The sequence below is a fragment of the Amphiura filiformis genome, unplaced genomic scaffold (genome assembly GCF_039555335.1).
Source record: "Amphiura filiformis unplaced genomic scaffold, Afil_fr2py scaffold_29, whole genome shotgun sequence".
Lineage (NCBI taxonomy): Eukaryota > Metazoa > Echinodermata > Ophiuroidea > Amphilepidida > Amphiuridae > Amphiura > Amphiura filiformis.
Genome location: NW_027305493.1, coordinates 632,337 through 655,347, shown reverse-complemented (window position 1 = coordinate 655,347; position 23,011 = coordinate 632,337). Strand labels below are relative to the sequence as shown.

Below are 23,011 nucleotides of genomic sequence, written 5' to 3'. Positions count from 1 at the left end.
AAAAAATGTATGGCATGAATAGCCTACACATAGACAGAGGCGGTTGTTGTTGCTCAAATCCAGAGTTTTTCGGAACTAGAGATAGATGCCGTTGGTGGCGTCTGGCCAGATGAAGGGGGCTATACCCGGCTACCTGTACATGTATAGACCCGTGACGTCACGCAGACGTCACGGGTCTATTAGATCTGTCGATTAAATGCAATTTTTTGGCCCAGATCTATGTTGTTTCGTATATTAATCAACGTTTCCAACCCTTTTGAAACCATTCTAATGCATTCCATGCGCTACAATGTCAAAATTGTGGCTACATCATAGATATCTCGGGCATCTCAGAGCATTACCTGGTTTTTCCATATGAAAGTAATTAAGGTGTTCCATCAAAGCTTTCGTCGTGTACTGCCACCTAGCGGTGGTTCCGGGAACGTTGCGTCAAGACAATACATGGATATGAACATCGATCAACGTAAATGGTTAAATACATGTACCACTAATTATGTATTACACACGGGTTTCAATGGGAAAATGGCTAATTTCGGGTGGAATTTTCTGATATTCAGAACTCTCACAGTTAAATGCCACTAATATCAGGTGAAACTATATGATTTATATGCCAAATGATCAAAAACTCAACATAGGTTGACCTGAGACTTTTCTTGTTTTAACGCACTGAACCGCAAACACCTTAAAATGGCAGTGCGCCCTCGAAGCTGAAAGTTACAATATTGTAGGGCGAATATTTACTAAAAACCGAAGCCGTGCGTATGAATTTTGGTACTATTACAACAAAAATGTCATATAATTATGAAAATTGACCATTTTGAAGCATCAAACCCTAAAAAGTACTTTTATGGCTATATAACTGGATCAATTTCAGCGATTTTAATGCAGTCTTTTCATGCAAACAAATACTACTCGTCGTATTTCCATGTATCGCCCATGCCTATTAGTGGTATGTAACCAAACGATTCCAATTTACCATCAAAATGGTCGTACTTCCATTTTTTATGTGTTAATGATCCATTGTCGATGCGATGAACAGCTGCCCTGCCAATTTAGGCAATGATGCATTCCAACAGCGATAATAAGAGTAAATATCACAAACACTATGATTATTCATCATTTTGTGACCAACAATATCAAAATACAGACTACTATTGCAAGAGAAAGAGAGATACCAAAGTGTCCGCGATGTTTTATAGCAACCAGTAAACATGCATACGTGGCATGCTGTAATTTGTTTTATATGCTTTTCTATGCTTCTTTGTATTTTGCATCTTAACATGGCTCTGACTAACTCAATGGCATCTCTGATGCTCCTTTGCATGTCCATTTTGATTCTTTTACACCCAATTTCAGCAAGTAATTATCATGACAACTACGCAAAAGTTTTGATATTAGGCGCAGGTGCATCAGGACTAGAAGCAGCTAAATATTTGCTTGACAAAGGAATGCGTGATTTTATCGTCATCGAGGGTGCCGATTACGTTGGTGGACGAGTACATAGCGTTCCTTTTGGAGGAGTTACGGTAGAACTGGGTGCTAACTGGGCACATCCAGGAGGAACTGATATCGTGAAGCAAGTACATGATATTAAATTGGACACTTATCACACTAATTGGAATAACAGGATCGTGAGAAACATCACTGGACATGATGTTACAGACGAGTTTGATTCTAACTGGGACAGACTTGAAGATGCTATAAATGTAACGAGAACAATTGGTAAAGATATTTTAGATAACCACAAACCAGACATGTCTCAGAGAGCCGCATTGCGACTTGGTGATTGGGTGCCAAAAACACCGATTGATTCCGTAGTCGAATGGTTTGAATATGATTTCCAATGGACTGATCCTCCGTCCGTAACATCACTTCAATCTACCACACTGCTACCTGCTGATGAAAGTGACGAATGGTTTGTGAAAGATCCAAGAGGATACGAATACATATTTAATGACATTATCGAATCTATCCGCAAAGATCCATACCTGAGTCCCATTCGGCTCAATAAAATTGTAGTATCTGTTGATCAGTCTTCCAAAGATATTGTCATTGTAACTTGTGACGACGGGACTGAGTTTACTGGAGATTATGTGTTGGTAACCTTTGGGCTTGGTGTATTGCAAGCAGGATCGGTGAAATTTCTTCCAGCTCTTCCATATTGGAAAACTAAAGCACTATTTCAGTTTAGGATCGGTTCTTTCACGAAGATCTTCCTTAAATGGTCAACTAAGTTTTGGGATGATAAAGAATGGATCGTACATGTTAATGACCGACGCGGATATTATCCAATTTTCTTAAACCTTGAAGCACAAGGTCTGTTTCCGAATGGCACTAAAGCACATCTCTTCCCGAGTGGCACTAATACGTTGGTCGCATTTGTTGTCGGTGACGAATCTCGACGTATCGAGAGTCAACCAGATTGGAAAACTAAAGCCGAAGTAGAACAGGTTCTTCGCGACTTGTATGGCGCAAAAACAGTTCCCGAAGCTGATGAAATGCTGATCACCGGATGGAATCGCAAGTCTCTTCATCGCGGTGCATTCTCGAATTGGCCAGTGGAAGTTTCGCAGGATTGCTTCAAAAAGATTCAAGCCAGAGTTGACCGACTATTTTTCGCTGGTGAACACACTGACGAGGTGTTTAATGGGTATATTCTTGGTGCTCAGCTTAGTGGGAAACGTGAGGCAGGAAAGATATATCAATGCGTCGTAGATGAAGTTTGTCTTGATCCACTTTATCCAGGAGTTGACCCCAACACGGCTTCCAAGACTAATCCTAGGGCTCTGCCGTTGATGGCGTTGATTATAATCGCGGGTGTCCTCTTAATATTAAAGGCTTCACATACACATAATTTCATGTTTAAAGTGATTTTGGCTGCCTCGAGGATTGTGATTCTATCAGCAGCTGTATACCTACCAAAGAGTTTTGACTTCTCTTTAGGTTCCTCAAGGAAGTCATGACAAAAGTGTGCTATCTAGTAGACCTTTTTCTCCATCGGTATAGGGATAATTTTCCTCCTCGGATATGGGGAGTGTTTTCCACTGGTATGTGGAGAATTCTCTCCTCTCTACTATGGGGACCTCGCCTTGGTAGCGTTCCTGGCGAAATAAGGGGAACTCTTCGCTTATGTACGCAACTGCATGGGCTTCCAGGTAATTTTTTGTAAAGTCCGGTCGGGTTTCACTTCCAGCGAAAAAAGTTGTCCATATATCATTAGTAATTGGCTGATTCCAAAGAATTTGTCAAATACAATGCTTGAATAAATTATATCATCCTTTTGTATGCATGACACGGTTGTTTGATGTGATCATTTATTAAAATTTCAAACAAAAGATTATATAATGTTCAAGTTAAGACCTGGACAATACTAACAATTAACTTCATCACACTAATATGTACATATATTTCCTGCTCTTTTTTAACATAGATTTTCATTTATTTTTCAACTTATTTATCATTTTCTGCTTTTTTTGTGGTATTTTTATTCTATAAACTGTATATTTGTGTCCAAATTGAGGGCGCTATTTACATATGTTTTTAATTTAATTTAGGCAAATAATATAAGCTATTCCTAAAATTTCATGATAAAAAGGATTTTTGAAATTTTTTTCTGATGTTCTTACGCCATTATACCAGTGTCTACCCCTTATAAAGATGTAAACACGTTGTAAGATAAATAGCGCCATCAGTGTTCATCTTTTCTTTAAAATGACGTAGTTTATATGCTATCAAACAACCGTGATGACAAGAGGCAAAATGTTGTGAGCCCATTTTCAGTGTAGGGGATAAGTGCTCATTGTGTTTTTGCATTATTATCTACGTAAATAACCTTGTTATTATGATCTAAGTAACTGTATCCTTATAGAGATGTTAATGCTCGGCATTCCTGGAACCTTTCAATTTCAAGCGTTATACAAGACGAAAAAGGCACGAAGCAGGGCTACACCACTAGTGGTCAATATAACCATAGAAATATAAAATATAAGTATTAATTTCATTGTAACTGCAATCGTAAATTCAAAAGTTATATTCTCATATATTATGAAATTATGATGTGATAAACGAAACGTTAATTTTTTCATATGTTTTTAAAAGCAATTGATTACAATTTAAGTAACCGTAAAATAATAAAAGCTTAGGAAGTTTTATTTCACTGTAATGCTTGCACGTGCAAACGGAAATTATCATAATAGTATTTATAAATTGATAACTAAGCATTCGACTTTCAAATGGTTAACTAATAATTGATTAAAAGCTTTATGATAAACCAATGAATTGTTTAAAGGTTTGTGAGTGATCAAGCAATTCCTCACTTTTATTATGATGCTAATTTGGGGAATTAGTCCAAGAGAAAAGCAGAGCGAGGATTGGAGTCCCAAGGAATGAGGGATAATGAACGGGAAAGGGAATGACTAACACGAAATGAACCCAATGAAACAGGGATATGTTTTAGAGATTTATTGTGAATTTACACCATCAGACAAACTGATCAAAATAACATAATGTATGTGTTATTATAAAGTCTTACCAGAGCATAGTAAGTATAATTGTATATAATTCACGTGCAAGACATGATGACTAAACATTGGAGATGAGCCTGGTTCGTCCGTGCCGGTTGCAGGGTTAACAAGGATTTATCAAAGCACGGACAATATCTCACTCCACGGCGTTCAATTGATGCGCGGGGACAAAACCACGTTCACTTGATGAACGGACTTAAGGCACAATGATCACAAGGCACAATGATCAATATTCAATTATGCAAATAAATTATCGTCACAACACTTTTTTTGATATGTAAGTGCCTTCTTCCCACTTGTAAGCCGTCTGTTTAATACTCCCTCCAGTCCTCCACTGGCATTCGTCTTCATGTTCCGAAGACCCGCACTCGTACTGTCGATAGGGCTTTTTCAACCTCTGCTCCTCTCCTGGAACAGTCGCTAACCAGAGGCATTATCACCATGACGTCTTCCAAAAAATTCTGAAAAGTTGCCTCTTCCCCAATCAGCTGGTGGTCCCTCTTCTGCTCTTTTCCTCTCTTTCTTTCTCTTGACAGTTAACTTTGGTTACATTTATAAATGCGCTTTTATAAATACGCACGTGACCACCTCCACGCTGTCATAACAGCTTATAGACAGTAAGTCTCGAAGTGACCTTCTACATAGCGAGTGTTCTTCCTATACATTTGAATGCAAAGGCGGAACAACATGAGACTGATGTGCAGCAAACTTGTCTATTTTGTTCAACTTTGTGATTATATTGTAAACGTTTCCGTCGTTGAAATGTTGTTTTTGATAACATAATTACAAATTAGGAATTGCAACATGTGTAATAAAATTTGCAATTCAATTAATACGTAAATTTGATGATATTTACCTGCAGAGTTCCCGACCTGTCCTTTTCTGTATAGTGGTCAATGCATGAGGATTTGGTCACGCTTGCTGGTCTTGGTATGTCGTGCCCATGGGTCACGTGCGTATTTATAAAAGCGCATTTATAAATATAACCGAAGTACACTGCTTGACAATCTATTCGAGACGCAAACATTGAACAATTAAATATTAACACATAAAAACAATCACATATAAATTATATATTTGAAGCAGTCAATTGTCATATCATAAGCAATCTAAAACAGATGAGTTTAAAAAATCTTTTGAAAATATCAAGTGAAGCACAAAACGCAGATTCAAATGCAGTAGGTGCATAAGCATAGAAGGCTTGGTCGCCAAATAAAGTCAGTGGAACACAAAGAAGACGCTTATCTGATGATCTAAGGCCATGTGATGGAATACCGTAAAACCTCGTCTACAAGCATATAGAGTGATTTTGATGAAGGCTATATTAAAACGAAGCAGCAATAAATATCCCAATGCAAAAGGTTGGTCTTACAATAGTTGTATTATGCTTGTATCCGTAATTTATTTGCTAAAACTCCATAATATTCAACTTTTGTCGATGGATGGCGCCTGGATTATTTAGCTTTCATCAAAAGAACTCTATATGCTTGTAGACGAAATTTTACGGTACATAAATTCATAAGTTCACTGATATAAGAAGATGATGTCATGGAACGCTTTCCAGGTGAGAAGAAGGAGTTTAAAATGAATGCGATACTGAACTGGTAACCAATGCAGACGTTATAAAACGCGTGAAATGTGGTCAAATTTCTAGTGCAGTAGCATTTTGAGCCTGTTGAAGTTTATTGAGTTAATTCAGTGATTCCATAGAGTAAATCATTTCCACTGTCAAGACGTGATGTGACTAAGGTGTGGACAAGTGTAGCAGCAGTATCGTATCATCGAGTATGTTGGGATTAAATTAATATTTCCAATCTGAAAATAAGTTGATTTGCAGACATACAGGGTGTCCCATAAAAAATTACCGGGCGAATAAAAAGTGGGTCGTAAGTCAAGAAATAGCCATCAGAATCCAAAAATATAAACATCAGCATGTAGCCCATCTTATTCTGCAGCATATAAGTCAATTTTACTGGAATCGGTTGACTGATAGCGAAGAAATGCATCAATTCACTTCATTCCAAGTTTGAAAGAAAGACCATTCAACACAACGCGCACTATAGTAGTTAACTCAATGGGCTTCATGTTTTGTTCTGTGAAATCCTTTTCGTCCTTTTTAAACAATCTGTTTCTTGCAAATTAGGTTTTTGATCAAATTTTAATCAAAACCTGCACGATATTGAAAATGAAAGCTTGCATGTAAGATGATGCTTGGTACTTGTAAATATATTTTTTCGTTAATGTTGATATAAATGTTGCATAAAGAATTATTGCATAAAAGAATTCCAGCTGGCTTCTCACACACAAGTTTTTGGAATATTTTGTAGAAATTGTAATGCAAAGTTTAAATCTTTTAAAACTTCAACATTAATGTGCATGCTATCACAAATCACACGTAAACTGTAAGCACTTGATCATTGTCATTCGTGGCTCAAATGTTCTTTGGAAAGTTAAAATATAACATATTTGCACAACCTAAAGAGTTAAAGTTAAAGTTGGAAAGCTTCCAATTACAGAAATCAATTTCATTCACTCGGTAATTTTTTATGGGACACCCTGTATGACGTGCTCTTCCATTGAGAGAATGTTTTCAAATATAATTCTTAGATTGCGAGTATTAGTAGAAGCTTGAATGTTGGCAGAATCAATTTGAAGAGAGTTTGAGTGAAGTTTTGATTGACTATATTTGGAAGTGATAATAAGAAGTTAAGTTTTGTCATCATTTTATTTCAATTTATTTACAGTCATCCATGATTTTGTTCTTGATTGTCACACCCGAAGGATGAACATTGGGAGTATAATTAAAACGGTATCTGTGACATTGATACATAATTCAATTTGCAAACGTGAGGGCGTGCATCTTGTACATACAGGTATTTTGTATAATTCAAGGACATTAAAAATGACTTTAAAAATTTAGAAAAAAAAAGATTATTTAAGGGGGGTTAGTTACTTTTTTTTTTGATATTTTTATTATTTTGATGTAAGGGTACTCTCTCCAACGAGGGTCATGTCTTGAGCTCCACAATGCATCGCTGCATAAAAGTACAGTGTTTGCATAATGTATTTGAATACAGGCATGTATGGCGCCGACAAATATAAATATCGACCGTAATTTGGTCGACTCGGATGTTTTAAGTCATCTAACACAAATGTCCACACACACCAGGTCGTCTTTGGGCAAGATCCGTATCTCTCAATATTCAACTATGCACTTAATTAATATTCATTTCGAAAGGGATAAATAAATGCATAAATAAAGGACGCCAAAAGAACACAGGATTACGAAGATAAATATCAAACAATAATGAAAAGTGTGCTGGTCATCATAGTCATCGGCTCCCACGTTCCATCTCCGTGGAAAACACACTGCAAAAGAAAGAAGTTTCAGAAGACAATGGAGGTTACAGAGAATATAAACGATACTACTCGTGTTTTTGTTCCTCCTATGGTTGGCGAACCGGCAGTGGCGTAGCGCGTGAGGTATCTGGTGGGTGTAGTCCGGTTTTGGGTTACTACTCATGCTCGTCGGCGAACTTTGAAAACACTCTCTTTTGCATCTCATTTCGCGGCATTGTCATGATAGAAATCTTTTTATTTTTTATTTTTTGCCCTTCAAAAATGCCGTTTTTCGCTGAAACGCGAAAGATATTTCTAATAATTTCTGATGGAGATGCATATGACATTACACTGCGCCCGTGGTTGTATGCGTTGTATTATTGATGTGATGTGATGGCCATATACGATGATATGAAACCATGCAGATATTGATATTGAAAATGGCTTATTTTATTTCTTAATTAAAATTCAGGAATAATAGAATTTTCTTTACTATATTGTTCCTACATTGTAAATGCCTTTTTGTTTCACTTTCAGATAATTCTAGGATCAAAATATGTTAGGACCTTTGGTTTGTTTTACATGGTCAAATCTTCACTTATATACTAGTCTTTGTCAAAGACGACTCGCTATCCCTCCCGACGATCCTTGTCAAGTGGGAAGGGAGCGGCGAAGCCGCGACAGCGAGTCGCGAAGCGACGAGAAACGAGCCGGAGCGGCGACCGGCGAACCGGCTCCGTGTCGCGGCGGCGCTATTTTATTACTGGGTATTTTTACTGATACAATATTTATGTGGGAAAATAACCAACGGGCCTTTCAGAAAGGCTACTTATATACACTACAAATGTATGCAAGGAGGCTTCAGCTCATGGTATAAAACTGCCTAAAAGCCCATGAGAACCCCACCTTTTTTAAATGGATTTTTTTAATTCCAAGAACTGCTATACCCCATGATAAAGTAAAAGAGTACCAGTGGAATGCTAATCATGTGCACAATCCTACCAGGTATTTACAAACAATCAAAATATGTTTTTACATGTGAAAATTTCAAAGAAAAAATTTGGTAAAATCATGATGGGGAACAACCCTGTTGAATTCTGCACCTTGAAGATTAATTTTTAGCAATAGATAAAGTGACATCATTAATTGTATCCAAAAGTTGAAGAAGCATTAAGAATGAAGTAAAACAGTCAATGTAAGCATGAAATTAACTTACATTTATCAAAATGCCAAAAATGGAAAAGTTGATTTAAATCAGTGATTAAAAAAAAAAAAAAAAAAATTAAGTGATTTAAATCACGATCTAAATCAATGATTTAAATCGGCGTGATTTAAACCAAACAACCCTGCTTCTAACATATGTATAAATGAGAGCATCATTATTTTGGTATTACCTGTGCATTTGCAGCTTTCCGAAACCGTTTTCCTTTCTGCAATGACACACACAAAAAAGCATCACATATCGGCTCGTTATTCCGAATTGAGAAAGATGGACGTTATTTCAAAGGGCCATTATTCTGACAATTTGAGCGTCGGGTTAAGGTACGCGTTTGCGTGAGTTTTCCCGTTGCGAAATACGCTGTGTTTTTGTTCGTTCACTACATTTGGTCAAATCAAAGGGATCTAAATACGCAGGGAACGTCCAGAGTGGGACTCGAGCCCGGTAAAATCAAGACAGAACCAGGGTGACACTGAATTCATGGTTTCCTATTACAAACGACAACCACGTCATTTCGTTCGTCCTGAAATGACTTACCCGAGAGCGCCTCCTTTGATTCATTGGTGCTGCATCATAGTGCGTTTTTCTGGAAGAGGCATTCTGCATGTAAGACATGTAAACGACACTAATTAAAGTTCTACTGAAAACGAATCAACTTCGTCTTCAACATCATCGGCACCATCATCATCGTCGTTGTTGTTGTCGTAATCTTCTTCATCAACATCGACATCATCATCATCGTCGTCTTCATCATGATATTCATCTTCATCATTGTCATTGTCGTCGTCGTCGTCGTCGTCGTCGTCGTCATCATCATCATCATCATCATCATCATCATCATCATCATCATCATCATCATCATCATCATCATCATCATCATCATCATCATCATCATCATCATCATCATCACCAACATCATCATCGTTATCGACCCCATTAATTTTCAACGTTACAATTACTAGCAACTACGAGGGGCAGTCAATAAGTTTGTAGAGCAGGATATACGAAAGAGTGCCAGCCAAACTCTTGAAAAACTTTTGAATATTGTCACTGCATACCTTAATGCACCTGTCTCAATTTTTCTTGAAATTGTCTGTGTCAACAAAATGAGCTAGCATTGATCACCAGCAAAGCTGATCCTCTGAATAGTGTTCACTAACTGGATGCCATGCCTAGACCAACATATGGTTGCTTGATGAGTTGTCTGACAGTGGCTATATGTCCCACTGCCACCAACCTTCTTCACTATGGCAAGCCTTAATTTTGCCATCAAATTGTATGATATATGTCTATGATTGTATTTTCATTTGGCAAACGATCAGCCATCAAGACTTTGCTCTAATCAGAAAAAAAATGATTACGACCTTGCACAACAATGACCAAGTGATGATCTTCTTAGTGGTGAAAGATCAAGTTGCTTCCCTGAATGGACTCATCATTCTAGTGATAATGTATGTCTTATTTAGCCAATTATATACTTATCTCGGTCCTCATTCTAAGTACATAGGAGGGGTGGGCCTAATTCTGTCAACTGTATAAATTCTGTGCATGAAGATTCTGGGACCTCGATTAGAGGACATAAATGTTAATGGATTTATGTTGAAAACACTTTTGTCAGAGGTATCATATTTTGTGGCTAGCTATCTCATCTTGAGTAATAATAATATTAATAATAATAATAATAATAATAATAATAATAATAATAATAATAATAATAATAATAATAATAATAATAATAATAATAATAATAATGAAGTCAGCAGCATTAGAAAAAGTTGGGGACATGTGTCCCGTGTGTGGTAAATTGACTACGTAATAATCATATACTCAAGGGTACAGGCCAATGCACGTATCCACTCCTTTTGAAGGCCGTATCTTGCTAAACAAATGTATTTAGGCCAAAATGTCACAATTAATATTGATTTGAATATATCTTCATATTTCATGCAAAAAAAAATAAAAACTTAAAAAACTGACTCAGGTACCGATGTAATTTCAACCAAGCATTTCACTGTTTCGTAGTGAATCAAACAGCGCTGACCACCTTTGTTCCATAACCATTAGTGTATAGGACATTTTTTTTGTTGATATAGCCCCCGAATGAAATGTATTTAATTATGTTTGTACTCACTCAGGAAGCATGTGTGTGAATTTTACATCCGAACTAGAGGCTATTCTTTTTTATGGGCATTTTAGTGTCTAAAATGGCCCAAAATGAGGGTTTTTCAATATTGCCGTCCATTTCTAATCGTCACCCCCATAGGCTTTACATGTAAAATGAAAAGGCTCGTACAAATTTAATAGCCTCTAGTTCGGATGTAAAATTCACACCAAATGCTTTTTGAGTGATTACAAAGATAATTAAATACTTTTCATTCGGGGGCTATGTGGAATTTTTTTTATGTATTCCTTGTACAATGACATTTCGCAATAAAATGTCCATTGGAAACAAAGGTGTGACATGTACATAATGCTATGGATGGCGGGGTGCTACCATTCATACTACAGTTCATTCACAAAAATATCAACTCATTCGATAGTATCGACCATAATGCATATTCGAGCCAAATTTGGACACCATCCGGGTATTCCCTTCATGTACCATCCCTTCATGTACCATGCAATATTCATAAATATTGAATATAATGCCCATACTTGTCAAACAGCCGCCGGTGACGATTTGCTCACTTCTGGTAGTTCCTGTAAATTCAAGGAGGTAAGCTTACTCTACATGGTGTCCTGTCCATATACGGTAATGCACAAATCTACTATTTTTGCAGTGATGTTGTGAAGGAGGAACAAGCTTTCAAATGAGGTCAAATGCATTACCCTGCGACAAAGCAAAACAAAGGTTGTTCTACGAACTTATTGACCGCAGCTTGTATCATAGCTTTGTAATAGGCACCCATTTGATGTTTACATTCATCATCTCATTCAAAATACCTTTCCTGAGCTGTTATTTTGTCTGTCTTGATACTGGCGACCTGAATGACCTCGATTACGCTGCCAATCGGAAGCTTCGTCAACTCGCTCGGAATGTCGATGCCTACTTCCATGAGGAGACGAAGGATTATAATAAAAATGACGTGGGTGCTGGGTATCCTCTGACTCATCATCAGCTGCGTGTGGAAATCTAGAGTTGCTTGGAGGAAGATCATGATCACTGCGATGCCGCCATTTTTGCTGATGTCCTTGTCCTTCGGTTTCTTGTTCTGGGCGCAAACAACTAAATAAATCTCCATTCCCAATTGAGATTGGAGTAAATTTGAAAAACAAAATTGGAAAAAAAATAGGATTTTTTATACATTTCAAACTCATTTCTGCTTGTTGGCGGAGGAGAAGGAAAGAACGAAGGCAACTTACTATTCTAAGGTATGGAAAAGATACACAATGAAAATTTCAGGATCATGGTGAATGCATTAATGTAAAAGGCAGATATAAATTGAAAAAGTTTACATAAAAAGAAAAAAAATACCGGAATAATGAAAATCATCCATAGTATTTTAAACACTATCCCGGAGGCGGTTCTCCCCGATTGCAGGTGTATGGGGATGTGCCACGGTTTTGGGGTACCTTTTCAGCAATTTTGGTATATCAATGGTAGACATGTCCACATTGCTTATTATAGAGGGCGACATGGGAGGGTATTTAATGAAGACCAATTCGCCAATTGGGTGCATTCTCGTTGAAATCGGATCACTTTTAGTGCCTAAAAAAACTGTTTGAACTTAGGCAATAAAGGTTATAGACTTAAACATAATTTTAAGAACAAATTGAAGCGACTCACTACGCATGTATATTTCAAAAAGCATCCGTTGTAACATGATCTGTAAATTGAAACAAAAATAATACACTTTTTCAAAATAATTGGCATCCATTCCGGCGGTCAAGCGCCGGTCGAGTTTTGATTTCGTCCCTTACGGTAGTTGTGCGTTGCTTGATGCGTGACTGGCCCGCACTTTTGTGAATTTAGGCGTGCGTAAGTTAGGACTTTATTGACTCGACGCGCAGTAACAAAACCTGAATAATGTTCGCGAATTATAAGCCGAACAAACTTTATTATATACTTTAGACCAACAATTAAGCTGTATGATGCCCAAATTTTCCATAATTACATGGGTTAATACCAACAGTAAGATAGTGACCTTTCAGTAACAGCACTCTTGTACGGTCTCATTTCTTCCACAAGCTGCGCCGCGCTCCCCACGAACCTTATATAAATATGTACTCACGTTTTCTTCATCATCCTCAGCAGCAGTTGTACCAGTAGAATAGAAGAATGGGTGCATTCCAAACGGGAATTTATCATCACCGTCTTCTGAGACATCCTTTTCAGCTGAAAATGGACGTTTTATGTGCGCGTGAGTTGAAAATGACGATATAGACAACTTAAATAGGGCATACTGCAGTTACTGTCCGTTTTCCTACACACAATACACAGAGCTCTCACAATTGACGCGTGACCTCTACAAGTAGTGTATGTTAGAAGTATAGGCAATTGCCTAATTAACGTCACTGTGTGAAAAATAACCGGCCAATATTTAAAGTATTCTCTGAAATTCTAGAAAATATAGTTTTGTAAGATGTCCTAAATTTTTAGCTAATTTAGGTGTTTGGAAATATTCTCACTTTTGTGTTTTAGGAAGGATATGTAAACGACAGATAACACCAAAAATATGAAGAAATTATTTCCAAACCGTGTTAAGTCTGCAAACCATTATGCTTCTCATTTTCAAGAACGCTGGTTAACAATAAGCAGACTATTGTCTCATTTCGTAAACAAAAGCCCACACAGTATTGTTACCTTGCGTTCGCTTTATAATCGTTCACCCAACTGAATCTATAATAACAGCTCATTGCTCATTGCAGAGGTAAAACAGAAACATGTGTAGTGCGAATTTAACCAGAGAAGATCTGATTTAATCAGTTGAGCTGTTTTCAATGAGTGTTATCTTGGTTTAATAACTTTTAATGAGTTTAAGTCCTGCAAAGGTCGTGGTGAATTCTACTGTAGACATGACTAGTATGACTGCATCATGAGGAACGGGAGCATATGCGAAAAGAAGACGAAGAAAAGAAGGAGGAGGTGGGGGAAGAATAAGAATAAGAAGAAAAAGAAGTTGCACCAGTAGAATTGAAGAATGGATTTATTCTAAACGGGAATTTATCCTCACCGTCTTTTGAGACATCCCTGGTTTCAGCTGAAAATAGACGTTTTATACGTGAATTGAAAATGATGAAATAGGCAAGGAACGAGAGCATAAGCGGGAAAAGAAGAAGGAGGAGATTGAGGAGGATGAAGAAGAAGAGCAGGATGAGGTGGAGGAAGAAGGAGAAGAAAAGAAGGAGGCGACGGAGGAGCAAGAAGAAGAAGAAGAAGGAGAAGAAGGAGAAGAAGAAGAAGAAGAAGAAGGAAGGAGAAGAAGAAGAAGAAGAAGAAGAAGAAGAAGAAGAAGAAGAAGGAGAAGGAGGAGAAGAAGAAGGAAAACGAAAAAGAAAAAGATGATGATGAAGACGAAGATGAAGAGGAAGATGAAGAAAAGGAAGAAGGGGAAGAGGGGAGGAAGAGGAATTTAAAAAGAAGGAGAAAACGAAGGGAAAGAGAAGAAAGAAGAGGAGGAGAAGATAAGAATAATAATTTGATGATGATGATGAAGATAATGATGATAATGATGAAGAGCAGAATAAATCATGACACATTTTTACCATTTGTAAGTATCTTGTAAGCGTTGTTTATTTCTTTGAATTTTCGAGTAGCCTCTGGATCGTTGTTGTTTTTATCTGGGTGATGTGTCAGAGCCAAACGGCGATAAGCTTGCTGGATCTCTTCTGAATAAAAAAAAAAATAATAATAATAATAATAATAATAATAATAATAATCATAATCATAATCATAATCATAATAATAATAATAATAATAATAATAATAATAATAATAATTATAATAATAATAATAATAATAATAATAATCATTAATAATAATAATAATAATAATAATAATAATAATAATAATAATAATAATAATAATAATAATAATAATAATAATAATAATAATAATAATAATAATAATCATTAATAATAATAATAATAATAATAATAATAATAATAATAATAATAATAATAACGATAATAATAATAATAATAATAATAATAATAATAATAACGATAATAACACTTATAATGATGATGATGATGATAATAATAATAATTATCAATAATAATAATAATAATAATAATAATAATAATAATAATAATAATAATAATAATAATAATAATAATAATAAATAACACTTATAATGATGATGATGATGATGATGATGATGACGTTTGAAATAACACGGAATTGTACGCACCGAAATGCACGTGATGCTGTCACATACGTTATTGCGTTGACGATATTTCAAGTTTTGATTTTTTTCAATTGCATCTTCATCACTGAATAAATGATAATGAATCAACTTTTAATATTGACTAAACTAGTAATAATTAGTGGGTTTTTAGCGGGTTCGCCGTCGGACAAGTTTAGAACTGTCAAGCTTTCGTTAGGAGTAGCTCTGACTTCTTCAGGACAAAGTACCTAAGAATGAGACATGTAGACCTTGTCTAATGATGACTCTGAAAAGAGTCGTTCACTGAAGACTGCCCCTTGTCAACAGAGAACTAGCAGATCTCGCCTATCTGCTAATATAAAGGTTTTGGTGGCTCTGAAACCTTTATATTAGCAGATAGGCGAGATCTGCTAGTTCTCTGTTGACAAGGGGCAGTAGATCCGTTCTTTTGCGCTCATTTTAGTGATAACATTTTTACCCCAGCACCTTACCCGGGGGTAGGACCGGCCAACAAAATTACCATTGATGAGGATGGGGTGAGGTCAACAATTTTTGATTTTCATTTCGCTTTTGTAAAATTATTCCAAGAGCTACTGACTTTTTACTTGTTAGTTCGGTGAAAATCGCATGTTTATAAATTTTTTAGCCGAAAATCAATTTTGCCTATACTTTTGTTCATAGCCAGAATTTCCCAAATTTGCATGGGCGCGCTCACATTATGCCGTCATAGTGACTTTATGTGGGCATGTTTGTACTTATTTTGGTATTACTGGATAGAAAAGACCCATAATAGCTGGTACCAAACATAATTCCGTGTTACAAAATATGGCTCAGTAGTTCTAGGGTTATTTTTAAAAGTACTTTAAAGTATCTACTAGGGTTAGTAGTCTAGCGTATCTACTAGGGTTAGTAGTCTAGCGTATTTAATCGAGTAGGGAATTGCATTATTATATTATGACACTTCATAATGCAAAGAGTAGGCCTACACTTCTAGTGCCCGGTTCTATTCATCGTTATGTATTCTTCTCCCGTGCATTGTATTCGCGAACTACCCTTCATAGCCCAAATTATATAAACATGCACGCTAAACAATGCATTATCTGAAACCCGCACGCTAAACAATAGATTTTAGATAATACGTGCACGCTCAAATACTATGTTCACATAACTAATATCTTGTCTGTTCGATATATATACCATCAAAAAAGTACGAATATACATTCTGTGGTGTTAAAATAATTATAGGGTACAGGTTATGGTATTTTTTCATGAGCATGAAGGTTACAAATTATGATCTAGTTTGCAACTATCATTGCCATAAATTATGATTAATGAGCCCAAATAAATTAAACATCAAATGAGAATAATCGAGCGTCTGTTAATTAAAAAGGGCTAAAAAACAGGGGTGACCATATTATATACAAGATGACACCATTACAAGATATTCAGTATTTTACAAATGAAATACATGTAGACCTATATCTGGTGGGACGTCAAAATCTATCGTTTCCAGATAAAGTATGACGTATGGCGCAATCGATACCATTGATAGCTAACTTATACAGTGATTGATTTTCTTGCTACTGGTCAGTGACCTGACGGTGTTTAAGAAAATTTAAGATATTTTCCCTAATATTCAAACTAATATAATGAATGCAGCAATTAATATTGCCTATTGTTTTAATATACTCAAAGTATATGACGCATAATGTACTCGTGCAAATGCATTCGTCAAGATAATCGCACTTGCCATGGAGTTATTGCAATAACTCCACGGTGCATGCGATTATCTTGACTAATGCATTGCACTCAGTTCATTATCCTTATCATAATAGTACAAACTTTTATGTCATGATTATGTAATTCAGTGGAAAATTTTGACAGATTCTTGCAAACCATATTTTTCCACCTAGTACATAATAAAATTATTTAAAAAATATGGTTTACATTATTGGCGGCCATTTTAAAATCATGTAAAAATTTACAATATATATAGCTTAAACACTGTCATATAAAAGTACAAAAACAATACCTTTCGATGCACCCGGTGATAGTCCTAGCACTTGAAAACAGCGATTTCGTTCACTTGTTCTGTGTCTGCTTGAAAAGCTGGCCATTTTTAAAAATCTTTTCTTGACAGAAAATATGAAAGTGAGTCAAATCAAAACATCAAAACATGGCACCCGGGCATACCAACAAACAGGCAAGAAGGTTTCCGCTATGTGGTGACACAGTACGTCCCTGCATGCACACTTATCTAATGCGTTAAAAATGCAGTGTCATATGGAACATTTTGCATGCAGTGACAGTGTACTATTGATGCTTCCTATTGCGCAGCATTATAGGTATTTCTCGTTTTAGGGGATTCCCCATGTGGTTGAAGTTCAACATGACGCAAGTGGTCGATTGCGATACTGTCACAATTGTCTCCTACACAGCCAGTTTGTGTCGGTCCTAACGCTCGTCATTTCTAACATGCATGTTCGTGATAGCCGTATACAGTCTGGCCCGAGACTATGTGACATACACCTGTTACTTACGTCTGCCCATGCGCAAAAACCGGGTAATTAAAAAAAATCAGAGTTTATGGCCAGTCAAATTAGGGAAAATTAGTGGTTAATTAAACAAGCCACCACTAATTGCAACAGAATCCATTTAATCGTTTATTTTAGAAAAGCATATTCAATAACAATCCTCGAAAATCCAAGTAATGAAACAGTGCCTAATTTTCCTAAATGCCGCTTATGCGGGGTGGAATTTAGAAATCTTGTTAAAAACCAATGTCTCGTATATAAAATCCAAATTTTTGTCAGTTTTTGATTTCAATATGCAGGCTGTGTTTTTAATACGCAGACTGAAGCTTACAACATTCTTTTAAACTCATTTATAAGCTCTTGTATGTACATCTTGTAACTAAACTGCTCAAATAAAGAAAGTCCGCAGTCATGTAACCCGTCGTACACCAAAACCTGATCTTGTTATGACAATTTGATTGATACGGTTGTGTGCAGAATCTTGTTAGCTCCAATCTGATATCAAATTTACTACCAAACACTCAACAGTGACAAAGATTGATGCCAGTTTATGGCATTTGGTGCATTTTCAAATGTTGCAAATCAAAATGAAGCACGCGGTCGAAATTGCTTAGCGTGCCAATATGGTCAAGCTTGCTCGCCCACGATGGGTCCATGTCGACTATCCCAAGTACGCGCTTTATTCAATTGTTAATTTAATACGCTTGGATTGCTACAGTGCTTTACTGATGAATACTAGGGCACGATGCGATCGATATGACCTAGCGGTTGTTTCGGGCTATGTCAATAGTCGCGCTCTGCCATTATTCTCTACAGGTCCGCGTGGTCCGTTTTTAATTTGCAACTTTTGAAAATGCACCAAATTTCATCAGAGGATGATTTAAGGAAGCCCCATCATGCACTGTAAAAGTGTTATCACTAGAGTTTCAACTGCCACTTTACTTTTCAAATCCCATTGAACTCTGTGCAAAAGATGTTGTTTTAGAATTGCCCGTGTGTCATTATTAGTTGGTCGATTTCAGATCTAAAGTGATGTATGCATGAAGGATAATCCACACCTTCTGTAGATAACATAAAATGTGAAATCGACCAACCTTTAGAAGGTGTTTTTATTGTAAATATATCTGTCCAAATTCAAATTTAACCATGCACGTGTGTATGCAGTGGGCGGGCAGTGGTGTCATGTTCACTCACACAGCTGTGCTAACCGCAAGACTTGCTGGGAAGTGCTTAAATCATCCTCTGAAATTTCATATACTGGTATCAATCTCTGTGAATTTAGAGTTTTCGGCAGCAAATTTATGATCAAATTGCAGCTAACAAGATTCTGCACACGACCTTTTCAATCAAATTGTCATAACAAGATCAGGTTTTGGTGTAGGACGGGTTACATGACTGCGGACTTTCTTTATTTGAGCAGTTTATGTATTCTAATAGGCATGTGCTCTTATTGTGCACCGAGACTGTCATATCAGTTCGGGGGCACTGCTAATTCAAAGACGTCTCTGATATCAAATATTCTTGAAGCGTCATGTCACGTAACAGTATCATATTTCAGAGACGTCTCATAAATCACATACTCCCTAGTTTCAAAACCCAGTCTCAAACGATATAGTAATTTTGGTGAACGTGCCAGCGCAGTGGGAATAATTTTGTGTATAGGTCTTATCAGGGTTGTAGCTAGCCCAAGTTGAGCAAGTTGCCTGCTAATTTTACTATTCAATTCATGAATTGGATAGTAAAATTGGGATTTTTTTCACTTCAAAACATTTGATTTTGGCCATTGCAATCTAAGTGTGTTCTGGGACCATTTGTCAGAATTTGCACAGATAGATATAATTTTTGCACAGATAGATATTTGCTAAACATAGGAAAGCTTATTCTAATACACTCAGCTTCGTTCCGATGTGCTGCATCGAGTGCCGAGCTGTCAACAAAGCTCGACGTATGTGATATCACAGACCCCCGTATGTGAAATCACTGACCCGTCTTTGAAATCAGAGACGTCCTTTTATTACGAGTGCCCCCGAACTGATATAGAGACAGTGAGATGGTACAAGCTTCAAGAATCCCCGTCAACAATGGTATTTTGACTCTGTTAAATGGAATTGGAAAGACATCCCTATATAGCTGAATTTAAACTACATCACTGAGTGATAGCGATAGTTTTTAGCCAAAGAAGTAGGACATATTTTGTTGCATTGGGAAAGGCGAGCTACCTTATTGGTCAAATACAAATCGTTCGTCGCTCAGCGACGGAGTATAAATTCAGCTTATATTGTAAGTGGAGCTAACAGTGGCTGGCGGTGTAGTTTCCGTCTGTACAAATATAATTACTTACCAGGGGATGACGCCGTGCATCCTGAAGCTAAATGCCCACATATACCGGGTATAGAATTCTCTCTCTCTCTCTCTCTAGGTGCCATATCCTAGGACGTTATATGCCATCTCCAGAAGCTCTGTCGCTTTATGTTCAGCTCCCCTTTCTTTTAGCCAGTCTTTCAGATTTGATAACTACATCACTCTCTCCCTGCCTTTGCTCCTTGTGCCTTACTATCCTTCCTGTCAATACTGGGTTCTCGAAACCATCCTTTCGGAAGATATGAGCAGGGAATTTGAGCTGCTTAACTCTGATTTCACGTAGCAGCTTCCTGTTCACATTTGCTCTACTTAGGACATCGTCATTAGACACTTTATCAGTCCACGGGATCTTCATCATTCTTCTAAGAAACCACATCTCACAGATCGTATGTTGTTATTGGCCATGCTTCACTTCCAAACACAGGAACGACATAGCAGTTGAGTACCCGAATTCTGGTCTCTACACTGAGGGCACTGTTTTTTAAGATATTGTCTAATTTTCAGAACGCAGACTTAGCCAGTGCAATTCTTCTCTTTACCTCCTTAATACATCTTGCATATTCTGTGATTAGACTGCCAAGGTAGTTGAAGGAGGAAACTTGCTTAATTGTATAGAATTAACAACATTATAACAAAGCAGAAAATCATATTTTGGTATTTTACCTGCTTAAAAACAATGACATGTATAGCGCAAGCTGATTTGTGGATAATTGTATGTTTCTGCGTCATAATTTTACAGAAATACAGCTTCGAAGACAATACCATTGAAGAGTTTGTTTCCAAATGGCCGTTTCCAAATTCCAATAGCTGCCTTGTGTCACAATTGTCTGGTATATTTTAAATCAATTTTAAGTTTAAATGGCATAACGATTGGAATGGATATGTTTGTAACTCTAACTTATTTTCTAACTATTTTCAACATCATTTTGTCCCTAAAAAGTCTCCAATGCAAAGTTTAAAAATGGCTAGCATTGGATTTAGCTCATTTTAAACCCAAAAAAATCTTTGATATTTATTATTATCTTCTTTGCACGTGGGATGTTAAAGAGATTTGTAATTATTTTTTAAAGATAATCAACAAATTGTTATAACTCTTCTAGTAGATCAATTTTATTAGATTGGCAAGGTTACTGATTATCTTAGGAATATCTTCAAATGAATTTTACATAAAGCAGCCTTTGGAGAAATAAATATTAAACATTAATATTTCACGTTACAACATTTCCTTGGGTATTTACCAAAATGATGTCATATTTTCTCGGGGAATTCCCATCCATAAATACTCCTGACCTAGACCCTCTCTCGGGTCCATGGAGAACGGCTGGTAATATAGATTATATAACATTAAATAAACCTGATACATGGACCCTCCCAATCTGTAGGCAAGTTGCCTTCCACTTCCCAGCATTTTGTGGGAATTCACTTTTACCGATCCTGGGTCAGACGAGTTTTCTATATATCACGTCCGTGGTCTCACTGCCTTGCCGTTTGTGTAAGCGGCTACTTAGCAAGACCAATCAATGTAGATCTCAGCAAGCAGGGCGATATTTGAAATGGGTTTTCATTGATAGTCTATTGATCATAACCAACGCGCGCGCAAAATGACAATAGAACTGGGTCATGCATGTTATGTGCCTACCATATTTGAAATGACAATGGGGCGGGGCTATCATAATTGACGCAACATTCACGTTACATAGCTTGATAATTATTTGGAAGGGAGTCACACCACTCCACGCCATACATAAATTCTCCCAGTCACATTTCCCCAATATGAAATTTGAAAAAAGTAAAATTAAGTTTGTTAGAGGCGGGGTACGAACTCACGGCGCACCGCTTTGGATACTCTATGAGCCTAGCGCCTTAGACCGCTCGGCCACTTGTCTTGTTAGTATCCATTTGAAACTTATTTGAACATATAATCGCAACTTCAACATAGGCCTACCACGTGACAAGCAAAGGCAGAAAACGAACCATATTTTGGAATTTTATTTGCCTAAAAACAATAATGTTAACTGCGTGTTCTACATACATAAATCCGACAATAAGCGGGCCTCTACATGGACAATACATTATATCGATTTTGACTTCGCCGAACACGTGCGCGTATATACATGTGTATCAGTATAATACTATAGTGGAACCTACCATTTTTCTTGTATACACGTTCGATGTTTTTATCATTTATATAATTTTTTTTTTCAGGAAATAAAAGATTAGATTACCATAAAAACGAAACAGTAATCTTTGGCGGGGTCTAATGTAATTTTTACATAGAACTTTCAACGTTTTTTCTATCCTTATTCTTGCTCAATTTAAAAAATATTTTGGCGTATATAAAATTGAAATAAAATTATCTGTTTCTTAAACGACATCAAATGTGCCACAATTGGATATCACGAATCGTTATATATGATGTGCAGTAAATATTCATATATTCTTTTATACATAGGATGCTTCAATTTTGACACAAAAAACATTTCATTGAAAACCCTCTCACTCGACTATTTAAAAAAGGTAACCACGCTTCCCTAGAACCTGCACGCTAAACAATGCATTATCTAAAACCCGCACGCTAAACAATAGATTTTAGATAATACGTGCACGCTCAAATACTAGAAATACTACTTTCACATAACTATTATATACCATCAAAAAAGTACGAATATACATTCTGTGGTGTTAAAATAGTTATAGGTTATAGTA

At 36.5% G+C, this 23,011-nt stretch overlaps 2 protein-coding genes across 2 annotated transcripts; one reads left to right on the top strand and one right to left on the bottom strand.

The window, feature by feature from the left end:
- Positions 1-1,280: 1,280 nt before the first annotated feature.
- LOC140143819 (uncharacterized) lies at positions 1,281-2,963 on the top strand. The gene has a single exon (XM_072165630.1). The coding sequence runs from the start codon at positions 1,281-1,283 to the stop codon at positions 2,961-2,963; it is 1,683 nt and encodes a 560-aa protein (XP_072021731.1).
- A 6,241-nt stretch (positions 2,964-9,204) lies between these two features.
- Positions 9,205-17,765, bottom strand: LOC140143840 (uncharacterized). The gene is made up of 7 exons (XM_072165650.1): positions 17,443-17,765; positions 14,788-14,910; positions 13,314-13,417; positions 12,869-12,908; positions 12,025-12,317; positions 9,619-9,681; positions 9,205-9,292 (listed from the first exon to the last, which is right to left on the bottom strand). Exons 1-7 carry the CDS (start codon positions 17,525-17,527, stop codon positions 9,242-9,244), a joined length of 759 nt encoding a protein of 252 aa, XP_072021751.1. The 5' UTR covers positions 17,528-17,765; the 3' UTR covers positions 9,205-9,241.
- Between the last annotated feature and the right edge of the window lie 5,246 nt (positions 17,766-23,011).